This window comes from Rhinichthys klamathensis, unplaced genomic scaffold (assembly GCF_029890125.1).
Source record: "Rhinichthys klamathensis goyatoka isolate OS25496 unplaced genomic scaffold, OSU_Roscu_1.1 h1tg000461l_1, whole genome shotgun sequence".
Classification (NCBI taxonomy): domain Eukaryota; kingdom Metazoa; phylum Chordata; class Actinopteri; order Cypriniformes; family Leuciscidae; genus Rhinichthys; species Rhinichthys klamathensis.
The window spans coordinates 1,553,397-1,577,500 of record NW_026606950.1 but is presented as its reverse complement, the minus strand read 5'-3'; the positions used below and the strand labels follow the sequence as shown (position 1 = coordinate 1,577,500).

Below are 24,104 nucleotides of genomic sequence, written 5' to 3'. Positions count from 1 at the left end.
GGTGCATGTCATCGGACATTTGAGTGGATGCCTCCAGTGATGGCGGAGTTACAGAGCTGTGTCAGAAAGTAGAGAATCCAGACAGCGGGACATCCACAGTGCTCATGTGACAGATTAAGATGGCAATCCTGGAATTTGCTGCCTTTTCAATGTCTGTCTCCCTGTGGAGATTGGACATGATAGAATAATTTTGTTCTGTGTTTCTGGATTTCAGCTGAGGGCTATTATGCCATATTTCAAGACCCCATGAAACAGCACAAGAGGAAGCTGGGGCAGTACAAATCATATCGTTTTGCACCGATTAGTGTAATTCATTAAATTGTAATGCTTTACAATACGATTCAATTAGTTAACATTAGTTAATGCATTAGATACTATAAATTACAACAAACATTTAATACACTATTTATTAATCTAGGTTAATGTTCATTTATTATTATACTTTTGTTTATTGTTAAAGGGTTAGTTCACCCAAAAATGAAAATGATGTCATTAATGACTCTCCCTCATGTCGCTCCAAGCCCGTCAGACCTCCTTTCATCTTCAGAACACAGTTTAAGATATTTTAGATTTAGTCCGAGAGCTTTCTGTCCCTCCATTGTAAATGTATGTACGGTATACTGTCCTTGTCCAGAAAGGAATTAAAGACATCCACAAAGTAGTCCATGTGACATCAGTGGGTTAGTTAGAGTGTGTTGAAGCATCGAAAATACATTTTGCTCCAAAAATAACAAAAACTAGGCCTTTATTCAGCATTGTATTGTCTTCCGGTTCTGTTGTGGATCCGCGTTCACGAGTCCGCAGTGCCGCTGCTGACGTATGTCTGGTGTGTGTGTGTGTGTGTGTGTGTGTGTGTGTGTGTGTGTGTGTATTCTGGTTCTGTTGTGGATCCGCGTTCAGTGCCGCCGCTGACGTAAGACGCTGCTGACGTGTGTCTGGTGTGTGTGTGTGTGTGTGTTCTGGTTCTGTTGTGGATCCGCGTTCAGTGCCGCTGCTGACGTAAGACGCTGCTGACGTGTGTCTGGTGTGTGTGTGTGTATATTCTGGTTCTGTTGTGGATCCGCGTTCAGTCCCGCCGCTGACGTAAGACGCTGCTGACGTGTGTCTGGTGTGTGTGTGTGTGTGTGTGTGTGTGTGTGTGTGTGTTTAAAAACAGAGGTTTTTAAATACGGAGGATACCTCCTCACGCATCGCCTGCACCTCCTGATCCAAAACATTTGGGAACATGGGACCCTCCCACAGGACTGGAAGGATGCTAACATCGTGGTAATTTACAAGCAGAAAGGAGACCGTGCAGTCTGCGGCAACAGCCGTGGGATATCTCTCCTCTCCATCGCAGGGAAAGTCCTGGCCAAGATCATGCTCAGCAGACTGGTTGATCACATCTCGGAAGCTGTGCTTCCGGAAACTCAGTGTGGCTTCCGGAAGACCAGATCCACGACAGACATGGTTTTTGTCTTGAGGCAGCTGATGGAGAAGAGCCGAGAACATCACAAAGACCTTTACGTTGCCTTCATCGACCTCAGCAAAGCTTTTGACACCATCAACCGTGAACTGCTCTGGAAACACCTCTCCAAACTTGGGGTACCACCCAAGTTTCTCCGGATCCTACAGCAACTGCATGACGGGATGCAAGCCAGAGTGCTCACTGGAGAACTCCAGTCAGAGTCCTTCGAGGTAAACGTTGGGGTGAAGCAAGGCTGTGTCTTGGCTCCGTTGCTCTTTAACATCCTCCTCTCTGCCATCACCTGCCTCTTCCACCGTGTCATGAAGACGGTGTCCATGTGGAATACCGACTTGACGGAAGCCTCTTCAACATACGTCGGCTCCAGGCCCGCACAAAGACCAAGACCCGCCAAATCTGTGAGCTTCAGTATGCTGATGACGGTGCCGTCTTAGCTCACAGCCCAGACTCTATGCAGCACGCCCTCAACACAATATCCCGTCTGTACCAATCCTTTGGCCTACAGGTCAACATTAAAAAAACCGAGGTCATGTCCCATCTCACTACCTCCGCCCCCACACCCCCCAGTTTTCACATAAACGGTGTTCCACTTAAAACAGTGGACCACTTCACCTACCTCGGCTCCACTTTGTCCTCATTCTGCTCCCTGGACAAAGAAATACACACCCGGATAATAAAGCCTCATCATCTTTTGGACGCCTACGCAGCAGGGTTTTTGAAAACCGTAACCTGAAGGTCAGTACCAAGGTTGCTGTTTACAATGCGGTTTGTGTCTCTACTCTGCTCTACGGGGCAGAGTCATGGACCCCATACCGCCAGCACATCATCAACCTAGAGGCCTTCCATATTCGCTGCCTACAGAAGATCCTCAGGTTGTCCTAGGAAGACCGAATCCCCCATACAGTCATCCTCAGCAACACTGACTCAATCTGTATGGAAGCAGCTGTTGCCAAAAAACATCTGCGCTGGATAGGGCACACCATACGCATGCCTGAACACCGATTGCCCCGTCAAGTCCTCTACAGTCAACTAATGGGTGCAAAGCGGTCCGCTGGAGGGCAAAAGCGGCGCTTTAAGGACTACACCAGGGACATCCTAAAGAGAGCGAACATTCCCCCCACGCAGCTTGAATCACTGGCACTCGACAGACCTGCCTGGCATGTCACCTGTGCAACTGCAATCTCTCAAATACATCAAACCAACCAAGACTGACGATCCGAGAGGCGCATCAAGAGACACCAGTGGGCGGCTGGTACCCCCCTGGTGTCTGGTTTCCCCTGCTCCATCTGCGGACGAGTGTGCGGCTCAAGGATCGGACTCAACGCCCACGAGAAGTGGCACCAGCGGCAAGGTCACTAAACCCACCCCCCTCCCACCCCCACCCCCTGGAGCAAGCGTCATCATCGTACACGATGGACAGCTAAGAGTGTGTGTGTGTGTGTGTGTGTGTGTGTATTCTGGTTCTGTTGTGGATCCGCGTTCAGTGACGCTGCTGACGTAAGACGCTGCTGACGTGTGTCTGGTGTGTGTGTGTGTGTGTGTATTCGGGTTCTGTTGTGGATCCGCGTTCAGTGCCGCCGCTGACGTAAGACGCTGCTGACGTGTGTCTGGTGTGTGTGTGTGTGTGTGCGTGTGTGTCTGGTGCGCCCGAGCTTCGTTTACAGTCTGAGGGAGACGCACGCTGGAAACAAAACAATCTTTGCAAACATGTCTAAGGATTTCCACACAGAGGAAGACTTCCATTTTTTTGCCCAGCCATATTTATTTGAACCCGAACACACGGACACACCAGACACACGTCAGCAGCGTCTTACGTCAGCGGCGGCACTGAACGCGGATCCACAACAGAACCGGAACACAATACAATGCTGAATATCCTAGTTTTTGTTATTTTTGGAGCAAAATGTATTTTCGATGCTTCAACACACTCTAACTAACCCACTGATGTCACATGGACTACTTTGATGATGTCTTTATTTCCTTTCTGGACAAGGACAGTATACCGTACATACATTTACAATGGAGGGACAGAAAGCTCTCGGACTAAATCTAAAATATCTTAAACTGTGTTCTGAAGATGAACGGAGGTCTGACGGGCTTGGAGCGACATGAGGGAGAGTCATTAATGACATCATTTTCATTTTTGGGTGAACTAACCCTTTAATGCAGTGGTCTCAAACTCGCGGCCCGAGGGCCATTTGCGGCCCGCGGGGTGATATTTTGTGGCCCCCTACTTGACATTAAAGTTTAATGTTAGTGCGGCCCGTCGTTGCATGTGCCGCGTTTTAAAAAAAATATATATTTTTTTATCCCTTATGGGCTACCATAGATAGTTTCGTGACAGCTTACGGTGGGTTTGTTGTCAATAGTTGTCAATGACAACCGCGAAGTACAAACATACTGCGCCTGGAAAAAATGAGCGCGTCGCTTCAATTATGAGCGTGCTTGCCGCGCGCCTACATTTGAAATAACGAACTTGAGCTCGCAAAATATGTGAGCGCGATATGTGAACGGCAACGGCCCCTTGTCGAGCTCGCGAGCGACGTGTTGGAGAGAGACCCTGCTCTAAAACAATGTGAGAATAATCATTTTGAGCTTGTAAAATGTGTCCAACAGGCAGGGCCGTCGCTAGTGGGGTGAAAGGTGGTGACAATTATAGGGGCCCCCGCTGCCCAGGGGGCCCCACAAAATCCAGCAGTTGTACTATTTAGGCCCCTGTAGTATGAATAATTCTAATATTTATATTAGTTGTATGCCTGAGATTTAAATGAAAACCACAAAAACGTGCAATTTGGGTAAATATTTTTCTAAATATCTGCTTCTCTTACCTCCATAAAAATGGTTTAGTCCGACCTAAAGTATGTATTAATTATTCAGTCAGAGTCAGTGACAAACATCAGACGGACCCAATAAAATTGTAAGTCCCACCCCAGCTCGTGAACAGAACCAATCAGAGTTGAGGCGGCAGCCTGAAGTTAACGATGAACTTGGTGGAAGAGCAGGAGACTAACTGACTGAAAAATGTCGGGGAAAAGAAAACAAATCAGGGAACCAGAAATGCCAGGAAAAGACGGAGAGAGAGGCAAGGAGAGTGGTTGTATCCCAGTCGATCAAGACGTTCTTAAAGACCGGTTATATATTGTTATTTCGCTGGGAATTAGAAAACTTCCGTCTACAGTCTGCCGTGTACAGTCATTTTTTATTATCGGTGCGCGCCGCAATCGACCGAATGATTACGTGGTCTAAATTCCTGTCTTTTTACAGTATTGTAACTAGAGTTTTAAAAAAATTACACGAGTCACGACGCATTGCATTATGCATCTGACCTGCCGGCTGATGATATTTAAAACATCGAGAAAACACGAATAAAACACACTGCACTTGGATGAATAAATGTAGCCTATTCGCTTTATTTAATAATATTACCAGTTCCATATTATCTTTATTAAAAAATAAGACAATGAATGCTTTTATTTTTTTAATTAGACTGCATTCTTGTCAATTTTTTAAATGTTTACTTTTTGATTTATGAATTATAACAGACTGAAGGGGGAAAAATGTATTACTTTTTAAAAATTGGTTTTATTATTATTTAACAATTTCTTGCTTTTTTTATTAGTTGTAATTTTTATATAAACATTTAACTTTTAAAATAAAGGTTTTACAACAACATCACCATCTTCTGTTATGTGGGCCTCCATGTTCATCTATTGTACAGTATATGATGAGGGTGGTGGGGGCCCACATCAATATTTTTTCAGGGGGCCCCGAATCCTCTAGCTACGGCCCTGCCAACAGGTTAATAAGACAGTTTGCTTTGATTTGTGCAAAGTCAGTCATTTGCCTGAGACATGGCATGTGTAGAAATAATTCAATAAGACGGGCAGACATGACTGCAAATATTTGTATTTCAAAAGCAATAATTGTTTTTCTAAGTATAATAAAAGGAAATGTGCCTTTAAAAAAAAAAAACATTCAATATCATTAATGTGTTGTATAAAGAAAATAAAAAGGACATAAGCAAATATAAATATCACAAATATGTGTTATAGACAAAGAAAGTTTGTAAAAATGAACTTCAACTGTCAGAAGGACAGCTCATGAAGAACCAATCATGTACAGAAAGGAATGTTCAAATTCAGAGGAACAGTTCAGAAGAAACGTTAATAAAAAATATTGAGAAGATTGGATCAGTTGTGCTCCTTTTTTGGAATACTTGAATACTATTTTTTGTGGAATACTTGATGCGGCCCAGCCTGACCCCGACTCTACCTCCAGCGGCCCCCAGTTAAGTTGAGTTTGAGACCCCTGCTTTAATGCATGTTTGTTAATAATACATTGACTCTGAAACCCTCCACCTCCCCAGCTCCACCTGTCTAGATCTGCTACAGGATTTACATGTCTATTCATGCAGCAGCAACATATCTTACATGCTTATAGCAGCACGTCTGTGTATCTAATGCTAGTTGCAAGTCCACACTTCTAGTCCTAGTCCGCCAAGACCAAATACATTAACATTGTCATATTCATTAACATGCCAAAAACTACTTTGAGAGCTGTCATGATTGAAATACAGTCAATAACTGAAGCGCAAGATAGGGCCAGATGCGTCTGAATAAAACAAGGGAGAGTGATATGAGAGACATGAAAGAAGCACCTCAAGTACCCGGATGAGCGATCATTATACATAATGCCGCCGGTCATTATTGGGGAACAACTGACCTCGGGATGTCGCAAGTGACTAATCAGAATCAAGCATTTGGATAAACTATTTAAGGACAATTATAACCCTTTACTGAAGATTTGTAAAAAGAAACTTCAGACCTGGTCTGTCCTCCCACTATCTCTTATTGGGAAAATTAATGTTATAAAAATGAGTATACTCCCTAAGTTTATTTACGCTTTTAATATGTTACCATGTTATATTTCTTTTTCTTTTTTTAAGCTAATTAATAGATGTTTAACAAAGTTTATATGGAACAACAAGACTCCACGAATTAATTGTCCACTTTAACAAAATCCGATTTAAAAGGGGGCTTAGGACTTCCAAATTTTCAGTGGTATTACTGGGCCTGCCAAATTAGAAATATCATAGGTTGGAAGCTGGAAAATAGTTCCCTGTGGGTAACTTTGGAATCATTAGCATGCTATCCATTGGAGATTACATCAACACTTTGGGCCCTATTTTAACGATCTAAAACGCAAGTATCAAGCGTGAGGTGCAAGTAACTTTGTGGGCGGGTCTTGGGCGCTGTTGCTATTTTCCCGGCGGGATAAATGACTCTTGCGCCCGACGCAAATCTAAAAGTGGTTGGTCTGAAATGGCTTCATTATTCATAGGTGTGGTTTGGGCGTAACGTGAAATAAACCAATCAGAGCGTCATCCAACATACCCTTTAAGAGCGGGTGCGCATGTTGCATGGCGGATTCCTCTTATAACTGCGGATTTAGCAGGCGCGCGTCAGGAGCGGTCACAGCCGAGGAGACCGACGTTCTTGTCAGGACCGTGAAAGACAGAGAAGTGACGTTGTATTGCGTGTCTTGCTTGCACCTGTAAACTATGGCATAAACCCTCATGCAGTAACACCCTCAGACGCCACTGTTTATTGACTGTCTGAAGTAGAATGCATGCAGAAATAACAAGAAATTCAACGTTCAAATCAGACTTATCTATTTATCTCTCTATCTCTATCTATCTATCTATCTATCTATCTATCTATCTATCTATCTATCTATCTATCTATCTATCTATCTATCTATCTATCTATCTATCTATCTATCTATCTATCTATCATTTATCTATCTTTCGTGGGTGAGTTTCTCCCATCCCCATACAAATCAGCGTCGGTTAAACAGGCGTGGGAGGAAAAAAACTAAATTTTCATGGACACCACAATGATTTCCCTCATGTGTTAATATTTTTCCTTGTTATAATGCAGGGGTCTCAAACTCAACTTAACTGGGGGCCGCTGGAGGTAGAGTCGGGGTCAGGCTGGGCCGCATCAAGTATTCCACAAAAAATAGTATTCAAGTATTCCAAAAAAGGAGCACAACTGATCCAATCTTCTCAATATTTATTATTAACATTTCTTCTGAACTGTTCCTCTGAATTTGAACATTCCTTTCTGTACATGATTGGTTCTTCATGAGCTGTCCTTCTGACAGTTGAAGTTCATTTTTACAAACTTTCTTTGTCTATAACACATATTTGTGATATTTATATTTGCTTATGTCCTTTTTATTTTCTTTATACAACACATTAATGATATTGAATGTTTTTTTTTTTTGGAAGGCACATTTCCTTTTATTATACTTAGAAAAACAATTATTGCTTTTGAAATACAAATATTTGCAGTCATGTCTGCCCGTCTTATTGAATTATTTCTACACATGCCATGTCTCAGGCAAATGACTGACTTTGCACAAATCAAAGCAAACTGTCTTATTAACCTGTTGGACACATATTACAAGCTCAAAATGATTATTCTCACATTGTTTTAGAGCAGGGTCTCTCTCCAACACGTCGCTCGCGAGCTCGACAAGGGGCCGTTGCCGTTCACATATCGCGCTCACATATTTTGCGAGCTCAAGTTCGTTATTTCAAATGTAGGCGCGCGGCAAGCACGCTCATAATTGAAGCGACGCGCTCATTTTTTCCAGGCGCAGTAAGTTTGTACTTCGCGGTTGTCATTGACAACTATTGACAACAAACCCACCGTAAGCTGTCACGAAACTATCTATGGTAGCACATAAGGGATAAAGAAATATATATATTTTTTAAAACGCGGCACATGCAACGACGGGCCGCACTAACATTAAACTTTAATGTCAAGTAGGGGGCCACAAAATATCACCCCGCGGGCCGCAAATGGCCCTCGGGCCGCGAGTTTGAGACCACTGTTATAATGTATGATTTGCAAAAATAAAAACTACTGCATCTGTGTTGATGAGAGAATCAAAGTGTATGCGCATTGTGCACCCGCTACATTATGGCCAAGCATGCGCGCTTAAAATAGCATTATGAACAACGCGCAACGCGCCACTGACTTTAGACTAGGTTTGTTCTGGTCAGTGGCGCAATTGTTTTATAGAACAGCAAAAGAGCACTAGGGAAAATTTGCGCCGGAACACGCCTCCTCTTTGCGCTGAACCGCCCCGGGGAGCGCAAGTGTATTTCTTAGTTAACCGATGTGCGTCTGTGGAGGGAAAAGCCCGCTTTGCGCGGGTGCAAAATAGGAATGATACATGCGTCAGTGTACAAAGTCATTTGCGCCGGGTGCAAGATAGAGCCCTTTATGTTAATAACTTGAAGTTTCTGATGAGTGTGGAGGTAGAGGGGCTGCCCCCCTTACAAGCCACACTGAAAGCTTGGCAGGATTGTAATAGGTATTTGAGCACAAACAGTCATATAAGTAAAAACTCTCCTATTGCATTTAACCCTGACTTTTTAGCACTTTCCCAAACTCATTTTCGAAATTGGTCACTTCATGGGCTGAAAACTTTTGCGCATATGTTTGATGAAGACTCTAAGTCTGTTAAATCGTTTACTGCTATTTGTGTTGAATATCAAATTCCTAGGATAGATTTTTTTTTAAATATCTGCAGGTTCGTCAAATTATTACATTTCTACATAAAAAGGGACAATTTAGATTATATCCTACAGAGTTGGAAAAATGTATTATTTCTGCTACTTCGGTTAAGGGGAAGATTTCTCATTTGTATAAAATTCTGTTAGAAAGCTCCCCAAATTCTTTTTTTTATCTGAGAACAAATTGGGAATTAGAGCTTAAAAGGAAGTTCAGCGAAAAAGAATGGTTAACTTTGTGTATTAATTTGACCTTACCCTTGAGTGTGAACATTAAAGTTAAAGAAACTAATTATAAATTTCTGTATAAATACTATATAACTCCAGTGAAGCTTAATAAATGTAATGACACAAACTCTCCTATGTGTAGAAAATGTGGAATTGAATTAGGATCATTCATGCATTTATTTTGGTATTGTAAAGCTATTTTTTCTTTTTGGGAGAAGATTCATAAAGTAATTCAAGATATGTGTAACTGTAATTTTGAGCTATGCCCTATGTTATATTTACTGAATTATGATATTGAAAATAAGTTTCCCTTTACAAAAAAATGTGTGTTTACAATGTTTTCTTATTTTGCAAAAAAAAAATGCATACTTACTGCATGGATTTCCCAGTCAGGACCCACATTGGGTCAATGGCTGGATCAGATAATAGATTTGTTGCCCATTGAAGAAATTACAAGTAAACAGCATTCAAAACTGCAAGAGTTTCAAACCACATGGGCCTTAGTCTTAAATTATATAGAGACTATACAATTATCAACTTAAATGGAATAATGGATAACCCACAGACTGTGTAGATTCTTCTTCTTTTTTTTTTCTTTTTTTTTTCTTCTTATTTTTGTTTGTTTGTTGTTGTTGTTGTTGTGTGTCTTGTCGATATACTTAGCGGTATTTTTCTTGGTGTTTTCTGTGATTGTGTTGTGTGTAATGTGTTAAATTGTGAATAAAAAAAAATAAAAAAATAAAAAAAAGAATCAAGCATTTCAGAGAGACATGTAATAAGTATAATTAACATATAACCGAGCTAATTAATATTACAATGTAAAGTATGTAATGTAATGTAATGTAATCTACTTTAATTTGTTAGCCTTGCTAAGCTGCCGTTTAGTTGGTCGACCAAAAGCCCTCCGAAATTAGCATTTTACATGTACTGTATATGCACAAGTATGTAAATTAGTTATATTCTAAGCCAGTGGTTTAAAGTGTTGCAAAGTAATGCCATTTTTGAAATAAAGGCACTTCTAAACAGATCCTTACATGTGTTACATGATCTACTCTGAATTTCCTGCTCACAGCAGTTGTGCTCTTTTCCAGGAGCTTCCCTCCCCTCTGTTCTCTGCTCTCGGCAAAACTGTGATACTGACGAGCATCTACTCTTGAAGTGTCGCTCCGAATCACTCAGATCTGAGGAACGGTTTTCCATTTAGTTTTACAAGCTCTGAAAACAAATAGGAAACTACATTCCACCCCCATCCAAAACACTTCTCCACCCCAAAGTTCATCTTATGGACGGATTGAGATAACCTCAAGGGGAACCGCGGGGCGCTATGATGCCGTCTGATAGAATGAAGGGAAAAAAACACAGCTTCTCAGCTCGCACTGTTTGTCTTTAAGATAGAGTACGAATGCAGACAAGCAGAGAGCATCCAGATGATAACTAACTCTGACACACTCAGCTGCAACACAGTTTTGTTTGTCTTTTCAAACAAGGCCTATGGCAGCTTAACCATATATTACAATGATGGGGTTTTTTTTTTTCTTCACGAAACCGTGAGAATTGTAAAAAAAAAAAAATTCTCAAAGCAGCTTTTATTTCAAATGACATCTAGTTTGAATGTTTTATTGCTGGATAGATTATTGGTAAATGTGATTTTTGTTTTAATAGCAACATGCTGCAACCTTTAACAGTCAGTGATGACATGTAATATAGTGTGACTAGTGACAGTCACATTTAACCACTTATTTCTGTAGTGCTGTCACACCAAATATCTGTATGAATCCAACAAGCCCTTTGTCTAAATCGCTTTTCACTGACATTTTCCATTTTAATGTGTGTGTGTGTGTGTGTGTGTGTGTGTATGCCACACGCCGTAGCAATCCAGTATGAATGGCTCTTGAATTTAATCCAAGGGTATTTACAAGAAAAAGTTGAAAAGTTTTTCCCTTTGCATTTTTCAATTTCACGTACAAACTATAATTTTGTCAAAATGATCTCTGTTCACACGGATCCACAAAATTACTAAAAACGCTGTATTATACATGCCAGCCCAGTAGATGGTGATGCCACTTTTTGAAGAGACACCACGTGCCTATAATACATGTAGCACATGATGTCACCTTTTTTTTCTTTTTTTTTTTACAATTTTTCACTTTTTGTTGTTTACACTGAGATAACGGTATCAAAAAAAAACAAAAAAAACATGTACTTTGAATCCCGTTTTCAAAAGTTTCGTTTTTAGGCCCCCAAAACACAAATGTCGTCTAAATGATCGGCCAAAACGCATAAATGTTTTCCGTTTTTAGTTGAAAATGGTGTCGTGTAAACAGCCCCTTTAAAGTCTTTAATCCATTACCAGAAATTCAATTCTCAGGAAAACATACATGCATACCCTTAATAATTATGATAACCACCAACCAACAGAAAGGAACAGGGAGTGCTTATACACAGAGAACTAACAGGGACGAATTAGTAACCAAGGAGATGGAAGTTAAACTGAAAGAAAACAGGAAATACAGGAAGATGAACAAAAACACATAGGCCTACTGTAGAAACATAACACAACCCTGACAATATATATACTGTATATATATATATATATATATATATATATATTAGTAAATTTATTATATATTTATATATTTATTTTAGTGTATTTTTATTTTTTCATGCACTGGTCAAATTGTAAGATATTTCACTGGGATATTTTAACTAGTGGATTGAAACCAAGTGTTTATTTTACAACACTTTATCTATTTGCATATGTAGATGTCAAATACAATACATTATGTTCAAATTCAGCTTTCTAAAAAATGAGTCCCCCCTCTATTTCTGCACTGAGAAACATTTTACAAAGGAGTTTGTTCATACAACATTCACCTGATTTATATAGCATTTTCTTTCTAAAAACATGGGTATTTATTCGCCATCTATGGAGTGATAAAAAGAGCTATTCTAAATCCTCTTTGTAAAAAGCGTTAACACTAATATGTCAGCTAAATAAATCATTTCTGTTACAATAGTTAAACATTGTATTCTATTCACCTGTGGTGTATTATATAACCGGCTGACTGCACATTATCCCTTACATGTGTAATTATTTATTTAGAATACATGAACAACATGTGCCAACATTTGAAACCTTGTTATTCTTCCACCTTCCAGTTTGTGCAATATTAAATGACTGAAAGAGAGAAAGAAAAGGAAAAAAAAAACTGATAGAAAGCACTCCAAAGCTTTTATGAAGGGCTCGAAGGTAAAAGGACCGTTGCCTCTTCACATCACTTCGTTACCGTGGGCTTGAGAGCTTTTGTATTAGACTATGGCCTGGTTTCACAGACAGGGCTTAGATTAAACCAGGATTATTCCTTAGTTCAATTAAGACATTTAAGTAGCTTTTATTAACGTGCCTTCGAAAAAAAAGCAATACTGGTGTGCGTCTTGAGACAAAACAATGGCACTGACATATTTTTAGATATGCCAGTGCAAAATGACAGCTCAAACATGCATTGTCTAGGACTAGGCTTAAGCCTTGTGTTTGAAACTAGGGGTATTAGTCTTAAATAAAGTGAGTTGAGTTTAGGTCAGCAGCTGTGGATTCAAAATGTATTTGGTTTGGACTGAAATGGAATGAGCTGTAGTCGTTTGTACTTTCAGTACACTGTAAAACCTATTTAAAATCAAGCATGCTTGGTGATTCAAACTTTTCAAACTGTTCTAGATCACTCAAATCAATATTCAAAATTTTGATGTATTTGGTGTCATTTTGTGGATTTAAGACATTGTCTTGTTAATGGTGTTTCTCACTTTTTGGAGAGGAAATATTGAATAAATACTGGACTTGCTAAAACAATAATTTTACAAGCATTTATTTAACTTGCATAAATACAAATAAATAACAAATAAACTATGTATTAATTAAAAAAAATTAGAATTATAACAATTGTGTATCAATAAACCTTGAGGGAGGTTGTGGATCACGTTCCTCCAACCTCAGCCTCTCTCTGAGCAGCAGGATCTATGCTGGATCTCCACTTGAGATGAAGGCTTTGATATTGTGCTCAATCTTATCTCAAGCTCTTATGTGATAGGTCTACAATTGCAAGAAAGAGCACAATTGTCAAAGGGAGATTTTCATATTTTAATCTTATTTCATTTTAAAAAAACAAGGCTAAAATGATCTACAAAACACAATTTCAATGGAGATTTTAATATGTTAAACAGTTAGGGCTGCATTGCAGAATGTTAAATACTTGAGGTCAGAAACACTAGCATGAATGTTTGAGGAATATGAATACATTGGGGCATTGACATTTGGGGTTCTCATAGGAAGTGCTAATGATTGGTTTATATTTTCAGCTCCAAAAACATGACCGGGAAAGTGAGGATGTTCCTTCCAAATGGCGATCAGAAGAGGAGATGGCCAGAGAGGCGACAGAACTACACAGCCTCTTCAACTAGCTTTTTTAGGTAATGATGTGTTATGAAGAGTTCGACCAAAATTGGATTTTGTAAGTACTATTACCTAAGGTGGGAAGGGGGGAAAAGACAATGTTCTAGGTTGGAGTTTGTTGTGCAAACCAAATATCCCAATATAATAAAATAAAATAAAAGATTCAGTGCAGAATTTGACAGTGAACAAGCCCTCGATACACAAGGGGCAGACTTCTTTATATCCTTTTTATATTCACCAGATGGATTTTTAAAAATAATTATTCACCAGATGTCAGGTGATGTTGGATATGCGATGTATATGGTGGTCTGATGTGGCATGCTTCCATATACTCATCTTTTCCTTGGCATGTGTTCAATTCAATTTAGGACACTTGATTGTCTCATCAAAATAGCATGATATGCATTAAAGGAAGGTTAAAATTTAAATGTTTTGTGAGTGATGACACATTTAGACTCTAAAAACCTCCATTGCTGCCGATGGAAAAACATATATCAACATTTGCTTTCGTCAAAATCCAATAAAATGTCCCAACCCTTATATGTCATTTTCTCTTTAACAAATCTCTCTAAGTTAAATATCTTTCATCACTTTTTTTGTTTGTTTTTTACAGCCAGAGGTGGAAGACATGCAGATGGAGAATTTCAACAATTTGATATTTGTTCTTATCTATCTTTAGTGACCCTTTATTCAAATTAAAATTTAAGGTCATTTCCTGAATCGTGTGTATTTCTTTTAAAAACTTGCCTGAAAGCGAGATTTTGGTTAAAGTGTTCACTTAGTTGTCTCAAATTTCTGCACACAATAATGAACATACTGTTGTGATATTTTTGTAGTGTATCAAAAATCTTTACTGAACATCAAGTCCATTCAGTATCAGCCATTAAAAGTCTCTTTCTGTAAACGGGCTGAAATAAGATTTTACACAAAGGTCAAGCTGCAATATAGGAATAGTACACTGTGTGCCATTCTATTAAGTCAATTTAAAGCAGTTTGGTGCGTGTAAGGATAATGGTTTGGTAAACTAAAAGCATTGAACTGCTCCACTTGCATGAGTTGTGTGCTTTTACAGATGTCTGTACAGCTCAATGAACAATAGAGGTTAGACACAGATTTAGGCCTTGATGCCTGAATTGCAGAAACTTGTTTTAATGAAATCTCCTCATGCACATTGAAAAATGACACCGCAAGCTGTAGTAGCCTTAATAGAGAATCTAGAATAATCAAATAAAATAAACAGAGATGTTGCGTTTGCGACAAATAAGCCTTTATTGTCAGAGTGTGGCGTTAGTTACCTTACCCGCAGTCTCAGTGCTGGAAAGTATTATGAGTTTTATCATTTTATCAATGTGGAAATAAAATGGTCTTGACTGGCCCCTTACTCATCTGGAAAAAGGAAATACAATTCTGACAGGGTAATGTGTACCAGCCCATAGCCCTTTCAGAGTAATCAAGTTGTAAAAAGGCCCATGAATTTTAAACAATATCATTATCCACAAGGGATTCCTTTAAGAAACAAGTATAACAGTTTGAACGGAGAAGGAATCTATCACAACTTGCAAAACAGAAATAAAAATTCACCTAGCTTAACTCCAATAGGACAGGCACGCTTTACCCATGTAGTTTGTTTTCGTTGTTTCTGTGTTAAAGGCTCAATTTCCTTTTGAAAATGGAGGTTAAGCTGGTCATAACTGGTTTAAGTTGGTCTCTCAGTCCTTCGGATGAGACGTTAAACCGAGGTCCTGACTCTCTGTGGTCATTAAAAATCCCAGGATGTCTTTTGGAAAAAGAGTAGGGGTGTAACCCCGGCATCCTGACCAAATTTGCCCCTTGGCCTCCTAATCATCCCCATATATACTGATTGGCTTCATCTCTGTCTCCTCTCCACCAGTAAGCTGGTGTGTGGTGGGCGTTCTGGCACAATATGGCTGCTGTCGCATCATCCAGGTGGAGCTGCACATTGGTGGTGGTTGAGGAGATTCCCTCTTCCATGTAAAGCTCTTTGAGTGTCGAGAAAAAAGCTATATAAATGTAATTAATTATTATTATTATTTAGTTGGTTGCCCAGCTGGTCTCCCGGCCTGACCTGTTGACAAGTGCCCAATCCCTTCAAAATCAAACCACACCAAAATGACCAGCTAAAACCTGTGCCTCCGAAACATCCCGAAATGTCTCCAAATGTACAGGTAACAAAGTTGTGGCAAACTATAAAGGTGTGTAAAAAATAAGAATCATTAAATAATTATGATGTCCTTAGTGGATTATACTAACAGCCATTAAAAGGGTAGCATGGACTTCAAATCAAAATTCCAATCTAGATTGCATTTAGTAGCTTTCAATAGGGTTGTTATTAATTGTATTTAATTGAGTTAGTAGATCTAAAAGTCCATGTGTCATGCAACTGATTATGTCAGAATGTTATGACATTGTGAATATGTTGATCCTGGAACAACATTTCAATCAACCATCAGATTTGAGGGACAAGTTTACAGTTTATGTCAAGTTTAGGCTCACAAGCAGGGTTAGGTGTTATTTACATATCATTTCCCTCTGATTTTAGGGATGACTTATGGGTAGGGTTATGTTTAGGGGGGTAGGGATTTGGTTATGATTACATTTTCAAACAGGAATGTTTTTCCGGGATCAGCAAAATAGGCTGACCCAGCAACGCGTCTAATTCTGGAAAATTAGGATGTGGGTGAATCATTGTTTGTACCTTTTTATGGATGCTGTATTGTAATACACAACAATTACATACTGACCATTTTCCAATATTATTTGTTATGATGCTATTAGTCGATTGTGTTCTCAGGCAGATTTAAAAGTTGTATTTGACTTGTGGTTCAAGTTAAGATTCAGTTGCTTTATAATGCCATTGATAATCAAAGGACGGACGAATGTTACATAGCATTTCAGCTCAAGTCCTCAGACATGAAAGAGTCTTATTCTCTACAAGAGACTGCTTTGTGATCCTTTTTACAAGGGTTTGCAGGCCTTTACCCACAGTCCCACACAGAATGAGATATTTATCAAAGAACGTTTTCTTCACCAGTTTCATCCAAAATCGATCCCTTTTGAATCCCCTACCCATCATCTCAATCGTCCATCCTCTGAAAGTGTGTAAGAGGAACCGGGCTTGACATGGACAGAGGTTGGGCTTGAAGCAAAAAGGAGGCACGGAGCAGAAGGCTTTTTTGGAGCTGTTTGCTAAAGCTTGTGTGAGATATGGTTTGATTTCAGTCTGTCAGTCTATGATTTCAAGTCACTTTTCTTCTATACTTTCATTAAAGTGGTACAAGATTCCAAAATAAACCAAAACATAGGGCATTTACCAAGGATTTTAGCACTACCAATGCTAATTCTATATAGCGAGTTAGCTGCAAATGCATATCATACCAGCCGAAAGAGGTCTAGGTGGTCAACCAAATGTGTTTTGTAACATGGTCAACAAAGTCAACCAGCTATGCCTAAAACAGCTGGTTGCTTGAACCAGTCTAAGGCTATGTTTACACGGAAACGATCTGAAGAGAAAACGCAAAAGTGGCGTTACGTTATCACTTTTTATTCTGCGTTTAGACAAGCGTTATGGTTGGGAAATCCGCGTGCATATGGTGACGCAAAAGTGTGTGAAATTCGATGTAGTATGCACTCCAGGCGGCTAGGTGGCAATGTGAAGCACTGCCACACAACAAGACCAATATCTGAGAATATTTTGTACAACTGCTGAAACGACTCTTGTATGTTTGTCAGAGCTGCTAGGGCAACTTGAAGGTCCGACGTATGGAAATAATCTGACATGTTGGTTGTTATTTTCCTGTACTGGCGCATGCATGTGACGTAAATGCGTACGCGACGAGAGCCACCGTGAGCAGATTTGCGTTTTTACCGTTTAGATGGGAACGCGACGGTGGAGCGTTTTTAAGATTTCCACTCTGGAGGGTGGTTTCACTTTTTTGCGTTCTTAAGCCCCCAAAACGCCGTTGCCGTGTAAATGAAAGGCACATCCCATAAAATATTTTTACGTTTTCATCCGGAATCGTTCTCGTGTAAACGGGGCCTAAGATGGTATGTTGGTCTTATTTTGTTTTGACAGGCTATAACCAAGCTAGTTTTCAGCTGGTCAGCAAGGAGGTCTAAACTGACCAGCTGACAAGTGTCCAAAACTCCTCTAAAATCATTAAACAAACTTGACCAGCTATCTAAGACTCGCAAAACACATTAGGCTATTTTTTCTTTTCTTTCAAATTCTAACCTAGTTGATCTTAGACCCATCAACTAGTAATCCAGTGGTTCAACCACCCAGAACAGATTCAGCCAGTTGGAACGGTGTCTGGAACTTGCTCTTAGAGCAATACATTTGTGAAATATGTATTAAAGAAAAAAAAATATTTATTGTTCAGTGAGGTGCTCTGTACAACTTTCTATAATTAGCTGTAAGTGATTGCAGCTAATTAGCTTAGTTTAGCTTGGCAATTTGGTTATCTAGAGAAAAAAAAATACTCCAAAGACTAAGCTAAAATGCGTTTTGAAAATTAGGTGTTTATTTTACATGTTAAATATATTGAGTCAAAAGAACTAAACAAGTGCACAACAATAAAAGACACTGTTTATTGCACAATTAAACCCTGATTTTATCCAACACGCACAATGCAATCATGAAATAACCAAGTTAGCAGTTACACTGTACTGTGTTAAGCCTTTAATGAATGAAAGGCCAAGGATATGGGCGCTTTTTGAAATGAAAAGGGGGTTAAATTTTGCATCACCTGTGATATATCAGCATCACCTAAGGTTCATTTGTGCAATGCTGCATTGAGATAATAAAGCTCATTTTGTGTGTGCTGCAGGAATATATTACCAACATCATTTGCTGCTAATGGACTCTCAGCAGAGCCACTCGCTGGTTTAGGTAAATGGATGGTGTGTGGCGTTATTTGTGCTTTGGGAGGAGTGGAGAGGATCAGGGGGTGATGTTCCCTCCTCTGCGCTCCCTGTTTTAATCATTAGCGTCGTCATTTTGCAGATGGGAATGTAATGGGTTGGAGGTGGCGGGGTAGAGGAACACATACCCATTAATGCCCTTTTCGAACAAGTGGTCGTCTTAGCAAGCTAGTTAAAGTGCTTCATACCATCAGTGCGATAATAAAGAAGGTCTTAGGGCTGAGATATGCTGTCATTTTACAATGGGAAAATTGTCTGGAAAGCACAGGTTGCTGAACGATCCTTAGTTTTCTTTTTGTCATCATTTAATTTGTTCTTTTTTCTTTGTCAGACGTAAGAAGGGACACTTGGAATGTCTCTTTTATTAGCGTGGACTCCGTTTAGAGGCATTTAAGGATTCTGTACTTGACTTTGGTGCTATGGTCTATGTAATAATAAACTATATGCTTTAGTATTACTGCCTGTGATTTAGTGTTGTGTGGGAAAGAGTGTATTCACACATTTTGATTACAAAATTCTGACTAGCACGTACACTACCAGCTTGTAGATGTTTTTGTTTTTTGAAAGAAATAAATAAATAAATGAATAATTTTTATTCAGCAAGGTCAAATTACATTTAACAAAAGTGACAGTAAACACATTTATAATGTTACAAAAGATTTGTATTAAAAAATACTTTCTATTCATCAAAGAACACAAAAACACAATAATAAGCAGAACAATTGTTGATTGATAATTGAACATTGATAATGATAATAAGACATTTTTCAGCATATTATAATGATTTCTGAATGATTCTAAACGGTTCCTGACAATTCATGTGTCCTTGTTACAGTGTAATTATAAATTTAAGTACTGAATATACTTGTACTTACAGGATTATGTTGTGAAATAGTGTTATTAGTGCTGTCAATTACAATATTTAATCGCGATTAATCGCATTAATGTCATAGTTAACTCGCGATTAATCACAATTTTTATCTATTCTAAATGTCTCTTGATTTATTTTTGTCCCATTATTTTTTCTCATTTTAATGCTCTTATCAACATGGAAAAGTGGATCGGCTTGCTTTGTGCAAATGTTTTTTATTGAAAACAACATTGGCATATACTGTGTTCAATTTCACACTAACATTCTCACTTGGAGCAAATAATCTCTCACACAATGTAACACTGTCCATCAATAAAAGGGTGAAAGAAATACTGACGAGGTCCTGATATTGACGAGGGGGCGGAGAATTCGCATCAGCTGTGTGTGTGTGTGTGTGTGTGCGTGCGTGCGTGTGTGTGTGTGTGTGTGTGTGTGTGTGCGTGTGTGTGTGCTTGGCCATCATAAGTGGTGTTTCAGACTAGACGTGCTGCGATGATGATAGCTCAGTTCACAACGACAAAACACACAGATCACTTTGGTCTCGTCAATGGAACCATTTGGCAACTTTTTAAAAGTAAACTTTCCATTCAGAATCATATTGGCATCCATTTCGGCGTCTCGCGCTCGTCATCCACTCAAAAAGTGTGTGCGGCGCGCCTGTTGTTTTGTTTCCGGTCTAGCTAGATCCGCTTGCGCTTTGGTCGACGAAGCAACAAAACGTCCTCGCTCGGCGCAAGCCATTGAAATGAATGGGTTTCATAGCGCACGCCGCGTCCTGTTGCAAAAGCATGTGAAAAAAAAAAAAAGACCGTTAATTGCGCGATAAAAAAATTAACGCCATTAAAATGGGTTTGCGTTAACGCCGTTAATAACGCGTTTAACTGACAGCCCTAATTATAAAAATGTTATCATGTGTTTGTGGCAGTATCACACGGTAGCCGTGCAATATCGTTCTATATCAGCAAGACAGTGTGTAAATCAATAAGAAACAACAACAGAGTGTCTTTAAAAAAATGTATTTGTGCGGAACTACTTTCGTCCGCCACGGATTCAAATCTCAGATTGAAAGTTTAACAGGTGAGCCCAAGCCTCCGTTAATATTTCTAAAATGTCACATTAGAACTAACAACGAAGGAACGTTAAGTCGCCTCATTGGTATTATGTAGAGTAGTAGAGTGTTATGAGAGAGAGATCGGCTAAGCGAGAGCATTACCTGCATCTGGCTGATATTTATATTAGCAATATTGATAATCACAAAATCAGTTTGGATTTCCGCTGAGGAAAGCGATTTCTTTGTCTTTGTCCTTTTAACAGTTAAGGGGATTTCCCATGACAGCTCTAGTCAATGAATTTGTAAGTTTTTTTGATTGTTTACAACCTTGTTTCAGTCAATACAAAAGTCTTTGCCACTGACTCAATCATAAAGACAGTCTTTAAAGACACTGTCACTCTAAAGACAGCACAAGTTATAGTACAGGATTTCAGTTAAATAAAAATATAAAGTTATGAACCTTAGCTTTGCCCTTAGTCAAATTGATTTGCTCTGGAACAAGAAATAGATTAATAAGACCAAAGATTGCCTGTTTGATAACCCATGTTTAACCACTCTCTACATAAGAGCCAGCAGTAATTCCCGAAGGACTGGCCGAGATGACGCTGTCCTCGGCGGGTACACGAGTGCCGACGCCCTGGAGCTCAATCTCACAAAACCTCTAAACTAATTGTCAAATATGTGCTATGTTTATTTATAAGTCGCATATTTGAGGTGTTATAGGGACATTTTTTAAGTAATCATAACATTTCTTTTTCTTGCAGGATTAACAATTATATGCTTTTGAAAACTAAATGTCCCCAAAACTTGGGCCAAAGTGTGTCTAAAATGTCTGAATATAACAAAAAGGGGAAATAAAACTAGACGTCTAAATGTATAAACTCATGACTTTGAGTAACAAAGTGAAGTAATCAATAAATCCAGATTTGCTTTTACTGAGAAACAGAAGGGTTTGCTGAATTGAAGAACGAAGTGCATATTATTTAATGTTGGCCAATATTATATCTATATATTCATATATATTTATTACTTAGAAAATTGGGTAACGCTTTAATTTTGTTTCCATCCATACAATGAGAGTTAATGGGGTCCAATGTCTTTTTAGTTTTTTTTTTACCCCAATGCCCTTCAAAATGACCTTCAAAATGAGCTTCAAGAAGATGAGGTGGAGCTTTCCCTCCTTCTTTTCACTTGTTTTTGTTGTGTTTTTCCCTAGTAAGAATCCCGTGCACCTGAATGTTTTGTTCATTACACTTTAGAGTGCACTTAATGGCGCTTTTCCTGACTCTTACATAAACATATCCATGTGCTAAAAGAGAATGTTGCCACTTGAAGTGCCATTTCATATGATTGCACATAATATAAAATTACACTCTCATTATATTTTGGATGTGAATGCATTGGATAACTATCAAGCTTACTCTTTCTCTCTCCCATTGTGTTTATTCTGAACAATAAAAGTTGCAATTTGCAGGCGTCTTGATGATTACGAATTACACTCTCCTGAGAAGCATGGTGCGGTTTGTTGATATCTATAATCTTAGACCGGTTTAAAAGAATATATCTGAATCCAATTAAAAGCACATTATGCTAACGGAGGTGGGTTGGGCCCAGAGAGGGTTTAGCATGGGCTTAGCTTGTGGCTAATGAAATGAAATGATTATACAAGGCGTCTGAGAGAAGCCCAGAGCATATAAACCTCCCTGAGTGGAGGCGCCCGTGAGAAATGATGTCAGTAACATGTCAACCTTTACGCCCGTGGGTTATACGCTAGGTTAGCATTGCTGAAATATGCAGGGAAAAGCTGTTCGTTTTAAAGTAGACCAGGTTCAGACTGCCGCACAGCAGAGAGAACTGGGGGAAACAGCTAATGCACATTCATGATGGAGACAAACACATGTGCAGTCGACTGGCATTTATTCCCTGTAGCAACTGAGAAATAATTAGCGTGTCATTAGCGTCTTTTTTTCTCCTCGTTCAGTATACAGTGCAATAGGAGCTCATGAACACTAGAGTGATTTGCCTCTTTTCACTCAAGAATATGAAATGAATGTATAGTGATAGATGAAGATATGTTTCAGGAACAAACTGCAGACCAGAAGTAAATGATCTGAAGAAGTTTCTTGCCCTCATGCTCATTGATTCAAGACAATAAAAGGTCAAAACCAGGTGAGGTGAGGCGATCTGATTAAACCTTTAGATATTTAAAATGGAAATGTTTGTTAAAGGATTGGTTCACCCAGAAATTAAAAGTCTGTCAAGTATTACCTTTATGTGATTACACTGTAAACAACCTTCCTACTAACAATGTCCAACAGTGTATGTATAAATCAAAAGTGAATTCTGTCATTCTGAAAGTCCACAAAAGTGTCAGTTTTTAATTAAAATCACCTATATCTTTGTCTTGCTAAAGCTTATTTCATAGCTAGCTGAATACACATTGCAGAATTTGAATAAAAAAATAAAGCTTGGTTTGAAATGGCACACAGTAATATTCCTCACAAATTATATTTACCTTTTATTTATAATATTCATAAATCACATTTCATATTTCTTCTCAAGCTTTTCTGATATTGTTGTCTCCTTAGTAAACAAAAAACACATTTGAAAAATAATTTGAAAAAAAAACTTTTTGAAGCAGAAATGTTAGTTGTGGTAAAGGAACACACACGTACACACACACACACACACATACACACACACACACACACACACACACACAGTTTAGACAATTGTAATTTTTAACCTGTAATCATTTATATAATTATGAAGGGATTTCATAGTTTGATATTATAGGTCTGAGACAAAGGTCAAACAGTAAAATCTCTTTAGAAATGATATTTGAAAAATAGAAATATAGTGCATGATGCATAACTTCTCCTTTTTTGTTTGATTGAGGAAAGTAAGTCATACAGGTTAAAAACAACATGAGTAAATCATGACACAATTTCCATTTTTGGACGGACTATTCCAGTTATAGTTTGAAACAAATTTTTGCTTTTTAATTCATAGATGAATTATGAATATTCGGATTAATGTTCAATCAACAGGTTTTTCAGTGACCGATTTGTAAAATAAGATGTTTGGTCCCCACACAATCCTGATGTAGATTTTTTTTTTTTTTAAAGCAAATGAATTAATTTAAATTAATTAATTAATTAATAAAAATGTTCTTGTACAGGGTATCATCCATCCATCGGTTCATCCTGTCCTGGAAGTACCCACATGCCTGTCCAATAAGACTCACCACCCAATATCACAACCTCACCTCTCTCCTGGTCTTTCTCCCTCCTTCTTTTTAGTCTATATCAGTGTCAATCTATCTATCTCACTGTCATTCTTCCTCGGTTTTGTGACACATCCTTGCCCATGGCTGCCTGCGGGGCATTTCAAATGTGACTTTGATCTCTGCATTGACTACCTCTGGTGCAAATGGGAGGAAAAAGGAGAAAAAAACAAAACAAAAAACAGTATCACTTCTGGATCTGGATGTGCTGTAATGCACAAAGTCTCACA

At 38.7% G+C, this 24,104-nt stretch overlaps 1 protein-coding gene across 2 annotated transcripts in view; it reads left to right on the top strand.

The window, feature by feature from the left end:
- The window catches only part of fhit (fragile histidine triad diadenosine triphosphatase), a 423,559-nt gene extending 409,114 nt beyond the window's left edge, over positions 1-14,445 (top strand). For both annotated transcript variants that reach the window (XM_056236697.1, XM_056236698.1), the window contains exons 7-8: positions 13,632-13,742; positions 14,339-14,445. In XM_056236697.1, coding sequence (XP_056092672.1) covers positions 13,632-13,733 — 102 coding nt within the window. In that variant the 3' untranslated portion in view covers positions 13,734-13,742; positions 14,339-14,445. The remainder of the gene's footprint in view (positions 1-13,631; positions 13,743-14,338) is intronic.
- Positions 14,446-24,104: the final 9,659 nt, after the last annotated feature.